Genomic DNA, 10,626 nt, shown 5'->3' on the forward strand with positions numbered 1-10,626 from the left:
ATAAAAATTGAGTTTAAGTTGGTAATAATTATAAAAACCAAAAAAATTTTGTTCAGGAAAAATCAAGTAAGATTCAGTTTTAGCGTCTTTTGAAACCCTTAAATACGTATTTCCACATAAATCAAAAACAAGATTTTTTTTTTCTGCTGATGCACCATGTTCACTTACTAGCAACGTCAGTCGGCAGAAATTTGTATGATATGGGTAGACAACAGTCAGACCGACCGACTGATGTTGCAAAGTAGGTCAGATAAAACATTTTTTGTATTTTATGAAAATTCATATTTAAAGGTTTTTAATGACACTAAAAACAAACCTGACTAGACTGAACAAACTGAATTAACAAATTGACCTTATTGTATGACCTTTTATACTGGGACACACTCAATCTTAACATTATAACAATTTTATTAATAAAATCTTATCGCGGAGAAGTTTTAGAAACCAGATAAGGTTAAGTGCAAGACCTGATTCTCCAACTGCTGGTAAAGAATTTGCTTATTAGTTAACAACATTTGAAAATTTCATCAATGTTTCCGCACAACCACTGACAGATCCTGAAAAACTTAAGGTACTCACAAATTTCCTATGTTACAGTGTTTATGAATTAATCAGTGAAAGCTCAACATCTTATAACGCTTTAAAGACATAAATGTAAAGCCAAAAATTGAAATATTCACTCGCCATCTGCTGGATATTCAAAAATAATAGCAAGAAGATATTGATCAGTAAGCTTAGGCCTTAAAAATCTTGGGTAGAGATTGTAACTTGAAGGCTGCTATTGTTGAGAAACACAAGAGTCAATACATATGACTCAATTATCAATAGGTTACTGTCATCCCGAATAAAGCAACCAATTCTTGAAGAAACAAAAACTTTGAGTAGTTTCTTAACTCATTTGTGCCAAGCAGTTGTTATGGGTGCCGTTGATAAAATACTGTGTTGTTGCCTGGTGGTAACCGGGAGTCCTACTAGTTTTGCAAGCCTGGACTTAATAAAACATGAAATTCAAATAACCCCAAATGAAGGCAATATATCCATGGCATCTTCGGCCCTATGGACTAAAATTTAAGGATATGTTCTGATAAAGCTTAAAATTAGTGAGTACTTATATGACTGTAGTAAGCTAATAGTCTTAACAAACTTTGCTTAGATGTTCTAATAGGCCATCATATACTTAAAGAGCACTTTAAAATATTCTTGAATTTTAGAGGTAAAAGGCTCCCCTCAATATTAGTTGCTAAAATTGAGCCTCCACGACTCTTCAGCCACCTTTCAACCGAATGTCATCTAATCGCTACAAAATGTTGTAGATATAGTGATACTGACTCAAAATTTATTTAAAAGGAAGTGGTACGTTTGCTCATAGAGGAGGTCATTGAGCCCAGAAATTCACCATGGAGAGCCCAAGTTCTTGTTGGATGGAAATCATAAAAAGTGCTTGGTAATAGATTATTTGCAGACTGTAAATTAGTACACATTGTTGGATGCTTATCCATTACCAAATATTGATGGTGTAGCTCGATAAGTTGTTCACACATCAGCGCTATCAACTTAAAAAATGATTGCCATCAAACACCAATCTGTGATGAAGAAATTTACCATTTTTGCAGCCAAGGGTAAACTATATCATTTTTTATGCATAACATTTTGTGTAACTAATAGGGATCAAACAATAATAACTGCTAATAACAAAGGATCAAACAAATCATAACTGATGAGAATTTCATAGGAGTATATGCTTACCTTGATATTACGGTTAATGGAGTTCATAAACCAGACCGTAATCAACACCTCAAAAAGCTGATGGTGGTTCTTGATAAGTTTAGCATGGATGTCAACTTAGAAAAAAGCAATTTTGACCTAACCTAGATAAATTTTTTTGGGCACATTGTCTCCTACAACTCAATCAAACCAAACCCTTTTCACCTCATTACATTATTGAAAATGCCATTGCCACATAACTCAAATTCATTAAAATAAGATCTCGGATTTTTCACTCGTTATTCAAAATAGCTCCCTTGATTTTCTGACAAGATCAGGAAAAAAATTGACTGTCATACATTTCCACTAGATCCTTAGACTTCAGCTGAATTTGATAATATTAAATAGGAGATTGCTGAATCAGTAGTCATAACTATTGATGAATCATAAAAAGTGCTGTTAGTAGAAACCGATACTTCAAGATTGGCTTTAGCTGCCACTCTAAGCCGAGATGGATGACCAATAGCATTCTTTCTTAAGATAAAAAATGAGAAGCTAACTAAGTAGGAGGCGATTGGAGTTGGCACCATTCATGTACGACATAATATATCATCCTGGTGAGGAAAATACAAAAGCTGACACTCTTTCCCGGTTCTGTACTGTTTCATCTTCATTAATCGCAATGCTGCTCAAATATAACTCCTATGTATCACTGGCTCAAACGTAAGAACCTCTCTTAAGCCTAGATTTCTGAAAAGCTCTGGAGCTCTTGTGAAAGTTACTTCACCATTCAAGTGAATTAATACTGATTTTAAGGAACCCATTCCATCAAAAACATGAAACTTCTACATTCTCACAATCATTGATGAGTTTTCACACTTCCCTTTTGTATACATTTCTGATGCTACTGTGGTCAACTGATTGAAGAACCTTTTCTGCTTGTTTACGACTAGAGCTATTGCACACTCAGAACAAGGGGCTTTATTCTAATAGTAAGGGGCTTTATTCTTCTAGTCAAAGGACATTAAGTCTTTCCTATATGCAGCAAATGGAGTAGCAACAAGCAGGACAACACTATACAATCTACAGGGCAATGGACAAGTTCGGCATCTCAATGGTACTTTGTGGAAGACCAATAATCTGCCTATGAAAACTCAGGGTTTGATAATGGAAGATTGGGAAGTTCTCCAGGAATCCCTCCATGCCATTGTATAAACCAACTAATTGCATGCCTCATGAAATTTTTCATTCAGCAGAGACAGACTAACAATGGTGTAACTCTTCTTTCAGGGTTACTCCTGACCCTGTACTCTCCAAGAAGAGCATGATGTACAGCAAATATGAAGGATCCTGTTGAGGAAGTTGAACTATTGGAAGTCAATCCTCAATGTGCCCTCATCTGCTGAAAGGATAGATCTGAACCAACTATTTCACTATGATAACTGGTGCCTAAGGGAACACCAGTACCATTTGTTATGAGCACTTTTGAAGCTCATGACCTCTAAGAACCGTCAATTCCTATCGAAGCACCTGAAGACGACAATACACCAAAAATTGCCCCACCTATTAAAGAAAATCAATGCAAGAATATTGAAAGCTCAATTTTGCCATTGTAGTATTCAGCTCTGGCTCTAGATAAATCTTAACCGTTTAAAAGGCCATCCTCATATTAGAAAGACTGTTTCTAAATAATTTTATCTATTTTTTGTACAATAATGTACAATACAATACTTAGTTGTTTATTTTTTGTTAAAAAAAAAGGTCCCATAGGACGAATATGGAGATAAAATTCAACACTGTAAGTCACATGGCTGACAAAGCATTTCAGGTTATAAACTATTAATTTTTCATATATAAAAAGATGGTCAGGGTTGCAGTCAAAAAAAGAACAAATAGTTTATAACTATTTAATGTCTGACGTTTCGCCCAACTTTGCAGGGCTTCATCAGGGCTAAAAAGATACAAAATAAAAAACAACTAAGAACATTAAAACAACAAGATACAATAAGGTAATTTGAGCTAGGATAAATATTATGTAAAAATAAAGTGATAAGAAATTACATATAAAAAAAAGGAAGGAAGACATAAAATAATATTAATACAAAGTAAACCTGAATAAACAATGATAAGAATAAAAAAATAAGTAAAAGTGGTAAGAATAAAAATTTAAAATTACGTAAAATATACAGTTAAAAAAGTACAGGACTTGTATATAAAACAGAGAAAAAAAACAAAAAAGAAAAGTAGATGTGGGAACACAAAATTTAAACACATTAACAGACGGAGAATAAAGAAGAAAGTTAAGATCAAATAAAGGTCGTATAAGAATAAATATAAATAAAATAATAATGATGATATTAAATGAGCAAAGAACAAATCAGGACCACCTACCTGTTCAAAGCGATAGGTTAAACAGACATTGACAATAAATCGGAAGCATGGAGGAATGGAGGGGGGGTGGCCAGCAGTTTAATTGTTATATTTCTATTTCAAATACGTCGCGTATACAGAAACTAGTCATAAAAATATGACGAAAAATGAAAAAAATATAAAAGAAAGATACAGAAATATGATAATAATAATAACTATAATAATAAACTGTGTCCAACTGTCCTCCTGCCCTTTTTGCTTATTTTCTCCCCTCTCTTTCTGACTCCTCCTTCTTTTGATTTCTGTTCTTTGATTGGTTTTTCTATGTTCAGAGGGGGTGAGAAGGTCAAATGACCTTCGGTGAAAGTCGATCTTTTTCCTACCTTTCATGTTTAAATTAAGGCGGCTTTCTTCTTTGACTGTATTTTCCCGAGGTGTTTAAAGTGGCCACGTGTAAGATAAGGGCTGTTTATTTGTTTATCTCTGCCTACACGGTCAATCTTCCCCAGGGGGTGCATACCCTCTGTTATCTATACATCTCTGTACATTACTTTAAATGTTTTGCTGATCGGGTCTCTGCCTAGGCCCAGCGGCCCTTTGTTATGCCAACAAAAGAAATTACTTCAAGTTAAAAAATTCCAACTGATGCCTCTCATACATATCACCAGACCACTATTTTAGCCACTGTTCCAAATTACCAAATGAGACTCATCTCAGAATCCATTTATATACATCTTGAACCCCTTCCAGTTAACCACAAAATCAATAAAAACTGTATCTAACATACCTACAGCCATATATATTAAACTTAATTAAGACTCAATAATTTTATGCTCATTTTATTATCATCACCAAATTTTCTATTATACTTTTGTTTTCACCTGATTGTTATCTCTCTATCACTTATACTATCTATCACTACATTCAATTATATTTATTTATCTATGTTTTATTAACTTTCACATCAACTTAATTTAAATTGAATTTGTGTAATAGATTAAATGTATGTTGCTGATCATTGAAGAAAGGAGGCCTAAAAGAGTGTAATAGAGAGAATAGAATAGATAGGGTTAAGTTAGTTATTATTAAAAAAAAAAAAAAAAAAAAATTATAAATATTTAAATATTTTAATTTTTAATTAAACTTTAACCCTAAAACACTAATTATATTATGCTGATCTCATATTTTATATGGAATTATAAACAGCTATCAGGTAATTTTTATAGTAAAAAACTAAAACAACAAGAAATAAATTTAAATTTATTTCTGACAAAAATAAATACATTTACCTCTGGGTTAAATTACCTCTAATGGTATTCTAAAACACTTGAATAGACAAATAACATGGCATGTTTGGACCTACCACATGATAAAAAATTAAATTAGAATAAATATATAGATAAAGTAACAAAAAGACCAATAAAGACAATAAATGCACTGACCAAGTCAACAAGATTGATATGGGGACTTGGTTCAAACATACTGAGAGTTGATTTATGACAGGGTGATACTATCCAAACTACTATATGGAATTCTAGTATGGGAAGTAACTGCCTTAAAAACAAGTCATAATAGGAAAATTTCAAAGGTTATAAAGGCTATTTACATAAAGGATATTTAGAGCTTTTCACAAAGTTTCTTCTAGGACCATTTGAATTATCTCAGGTATTAAAAGTTAAAGTTCTTGAATTTTGATGATTTATTGTAATTCTTTTGATGGTGATCAGCCAGTTAGTCTACATCAAACAAAACCAAAAAGGAAACTTCAAAAGCTCAAAATATAACCTCAAAATGACATTAAATAATGATAATAATAAAAAAAAAAAAAAAAAAAGGAAGGAAGCTATACAGAAAGAATAAAAAGAAAATAAAGTTTTCATAAGAAGGTGACAAATAAATGAAGCTATGTTATAAGAGATGCAGCATCCATGAAGTACCCTAAGTTGTACAATAATTTTAAAATCTTAAGTATTAAGGAGTTTGAAAAAACTTTGAAAAGAATTTTTACAAGATGGCGATGCTACGAGAAGAAGAATATATTAAGACTTCAAGTAGCTGATGTCAAGTCAGTAATGTTTGATTGTGGTAGTGGAACGCTGAAGAGATAAAAAAATAAAAAACAGATATTCTAGAGTAGGAGAAGGGAAAGTAACAGCCAAACTTTAAACATGAATAAAGTTGATCAATTCAAAAAGTTTCTAAATAAAAATTCTTTATCCTCATGATTAAATTTGTGTTTATCAATAATGAATTCAATATAAATATAATTTCAAGGAAAATCAAGTGACAAAGTGATAAGCACTGTAAAACTTTAATAATTAACTATAATAAAAGAAAAAAAGACCTTTGAAGCATCCCTCTGAGATCTTAATGTACCAAAATGATCTCGATTTGGTCTTGCATAAGGGGGATTATAATTTTCACTGAACTGGAACAGGTTTTCATTTTTTCTAAGTGTTGCTTTTGGTGAATTCATGGTCTTATTAGGAGGCACTAGGACTGGTTCTGCATATGTGACTTCTTCTTGTGGTAACAATTTAGGTTCAGCAGGCATTCTCCTAAAATAATCAAATGGTAGATTTTAGAACCATAACACTTAAATCATTACATTTTTTTTTGTCTATCTTTCATTAAATAATGAAAAAATAACTTTATTCTGGGACATATGTCCCCTAAGAATAAATACACGGTTCATATAGTGAGATTTTTTTCTGGCGAGCGTTTACAAATTTTCAGATAGTAGAATGAAATTACATTGGTATATTAGCTTTACTACTGTTTATAATGTTAATCAATACATGCCTATTTATTTGATTACAAAGATGTGGAGGTTTGGTTATTCAATAAATGAAGGAATAGGTGTTGTTTAAAAGAAAGAATGGATGAGGACTGGCGAATGGAGATGGGAAGAGAATTCCAGAGGGAAGTTGCACGTATGACGAAAGATTTGCTAAAGAAGGAGGTTCCATAAAAGGGCATATATAAATCATTCAGATGGAATCTGGTGTTTAATAAGTGGATGGATGAACGAAGAGTGAGGAGATCTAGGTATGTATATATATATATATATATAGGTAGGTTTTTTGATGTTAAGAAGTTGAAATAGAAAAACACCAAGGAGGTATTGCCTTCGGGAGGTTGGATAGAGCCGCTTCAACTCGGAATACCAGCGGGAGACTTGAGAGCGCCTAGGGAACCCAAAGATAAATCTTACAAAGCAATTCATGAGTCTCTTCAGTCTCAACTCTAGTCCTGCAGATAGCCCTCCAATCACCAAGGATCCGTAGTCGAATTGGGGGAAGACGAGAGAGGATACTAGGAGCTGACGAGTGTTCTGAGGAATGGAATTATGGAATTTTAGGAATTGTTTGAGTACAGTTATGGATTTGCGTGTGATTTGGGAAATGTGGTTATTCCAGGAGCGGTGTTGATCAAAGGTGACACCAAGGTTTTTTATTGTAGGATAGAAGTGAATCGGTTGGTTGTTAAGGAATAGTAGAGGACAGTAAGGGAGGGTATGAAGGAGGCGCTTGGAACCAATAAGAATGGCCTTCATTTTTTTGGCATTCAGCTTCAAATCATTGTTAGACGCCCATGGGTTAATGCTGTCAATATCTTCTTGTATCTTTTGGATGGCCTCAAGCATTTCGGAGGGATGGAAGGACAGATAGATTTGGAGATCGTCTGCGTATAGGTGGTACTGTGCGTGGTGAATGGAATCAGGAAGATCATTGACATAAATGGAGAAAAGGGTTGGTGAAAGTGAGGATCCCTGAGGAACACCTTGTGACAGAAGCAGGGGAGAGGAAAGAGGTTTGTTTGGAATGACGACTGTTTGGGAACGATGGAACAGGAAGGAGAGAAACCACTTTATGACACTATTTGACATGGAAAGGTTTTGAAGTTTATTAAGGAGAATCTTATGGCTAACTGTGTCAAATGCCTTAGAAAAATCAAAAAGAACTAAAATTGTTATTTGATGATTGTGTGATTAAGATAAAAAAAAAAAAAGTAAGTTTCTAAAATGACACTTAATAACTAAACGGTCATAATGAGAATAAAAGAAATGTTATATTTATTTACTTTGCATTAAGTAAATATTTATGATACCAATTGCATGGAATACATTATTTCTTAAGGATTCAGTATTGTGATCTACATGTCTTTAGTGATCCTGATGAGTCAGAACTAGGAAATAATAATAACTAAATTACATAAATTTGTTTCAATAATTAGTAGTTAATTAAACGTCATAAATATTATTATTATTAATTATTATCTAAATAAACAGTGAATTAATTAAGAATTCTAGACTAAATTACTGAAGGGAAAAAAGTCAGACCCTAAACAATGATTATAGAAATTTATTTATTGGTCAGTAAAACAGAGAAATAAACAACCAAAAGTAACTGGAACTTACAAATTAACGTTTTGTCGTTGTTCGAAGTATTCATACTCAGTGTCAGGATATGGTAAATTATCATCCTCATCCTTATGACATTTGCGGCCACAAAGGTAACCAGAAACAAATCCTACAAGGAGAGCAGCTAATGAAGCAGCCACAACAGACATAGCCATTGTTTCAACAGTGTAGTGAAGTGCTGAACTATCTGCAGCACTTACTTCTGGAACTGAGAAAAAAAAAAATGCGTAATAATCAATGCTTTATAAAGTACTGGATTAGGTAACATCTAAGAATAAGTTGAAAACAAGTATATGAAATGAAAGAAAAGAATGACAAAATAAAAGAAACAATAACTAAAACCTTTAATGTTTGATTAAAAATGTTGAAATCTTAACTATTATAAAGACTTTAAAAGAGATAGAACTACTAGGGTAGATAGATTAAATGTTTTCTTTATTTGCTGTATAATTAGAAATCATATCAATATTAAAATAACTTCAAGTATACAATTGATATAATCAAATTTAATAACTCTAGTATATGTCATTGAAATTAGATTAATTTACTTATAAAAGTTTTTGTGTAAGATTTCAGATTTAAATCTGATTAGAACATATAGAAATACTTCCATTTTGAGCAAATGTTAAAATAGCTAACACATTCTAACCAACCATACTGCATACTTAATAGAAATGAGTTTAAATAATATGGTTATCTAACAGACATATAAAAATTGTGGAATTTAACATATTCTTAGATAATAGCAACTGCTTTGAATATTTAAAATCAATTAATTATTCTTTAAAAATGAACAATTAAAATTAAAAGTTAAATAAACCTACCAATGAAATTGTTTCCATCCTCATGAGTAATTGTAATTACTTCTCCATCTCCATTATGTTTTCCTCCAGTAATATCAGCTTTTGGGAGTGATGCAGAATAACCCACACTGCTAGCATCTATTTTTCTTCCAGCTAACAATGAAAAGTTTAACAGTTTCAGAAATCATACATATATATGGCTATGAAAAAAATGAAATTATAACAAGTTTATTTCATATTTCTAATTGAATTGATACTAAATTCTTTTCATTATCTAGGCCAATATTACTAACTTTAAGAAAACTAGACAATATTGGATTTTTTTGAAAAATTTTTTGATTATCTAAGATAAGATAAATGCTACACTATACTTCAAACTAGAAATATAACACAAAACACACTATAATAATTAACACAATACAATTGTATGATATACAATTTGAAAGATTTAATAAAAAAAAAAAAAAATTAAGGAAAATTAATCTCTTTTTAGTCATACAATTTTTTACATATATTACTATCAAATTAAATCTCAATAAATAAAAAATATTTTATAAGGAGAATGTTGAATTTTAAAAAATCAATCAAATATTTCTAGTTAATGTATTTAGAGTAGTTATTTATGAACCTATTATTACAGATGCTTAATTGTTTTAATTGTAGAACAAAATAAATAAAATCTACTATAACAATAGGAATCAATCTTAACTTATAGGTAACAAGGCGACAAAAAATTCAGATTGAGAATTATCACAGCTTTGGTGGATAATAATTCATATAAATAAAATAAAATTTACATAAAATTACATTTAACATAATTTCTTCCTTATTAGCAAAATGAAAAATAACCAACATCAATAAATAAATTAGGGCTTCGCCATTCATGGATAAACAAAGTAAATACCAAATTAGCATTTAGTATAACTAGATACACGGTTTTTACTCTTTACTACAGAATGAATGGTAAAATATAACTATAAATTATATTGATGGGACAAGACTGATGATTATAAGCAAATAAATACCATAAAATCAAGTGTCAAAAACATCAATAAAACTTTCAAAGAAAAAACTCATAACAGGAGAAATTAAAATAATTAATGAATGGAATATGGTCCGGGTGCGGTTAAAAAAACTCAAATAGTAGATAATTATACTATTTTATTGAGCCAACGTTTCGCCCCACGTAGCAGGGCTTCGTCAGGGCTAAAAAAGATACAAACAATATAGTTACAAAAAGAAAAAAAAGAGAAAAAAACATAAGTGTAAAATAACAGGGGTATAAAATGTAAAAAAGTAAGATATAATAAGAAAAATTAAAGGTTG

The 10,626-nt window shown here is 31.3% G+C and overlaps 1 protein-coding gene across 1 annotated transcript in view; it reads right to left on the reverse strand.

Moving 5' to 3' along the window:
- The window catches only part of LOC106691363 (semaphorin-1A), a 28,559-nt gene that overhangs the window by 3,198 nt on the left and 14,735 nt on the right, over positions 1 to 10,626 (reverse strand). The window contains exons 6-8 of the mRNA XM_024363604.2: positions 9,322 to 9,453; positions 8,495 to 8,705; positions 6,419 to 6,632 (exon numbers count right to left, since the gene is read on the reverse strand). Of these exons, the coding sequence (XP_024219372.1) occupies positions 6,419 to 6,632; positions 8,495 to 8,705; positions 9,322 to 9,453 (557 nt within the window). The remainder of the gene's footprint in view (positions 1 to 6,418; positions 6,633 to 8,494; positions 8,706 to 9,321; positions 9,454 to 10,626) is intronic.

Source organism: Halyomorpha halys, unplaced genomic scaffold (genome assembly GCF_000696795.3).
Source record: "Halyomorpha halys isolate HHAL.00 unplaced genomic scaffold, Hhal_1.1 Scaffold2283.1, whole genome shotgun sequence".
Taxonomy (NCBI): domain Eukaryota; kingdom Metazoa; phylum Arthropoda; class Insecta; order Hemiptera; family Pentatomidae; genus Halyomorpha; species Halyomorpha halys.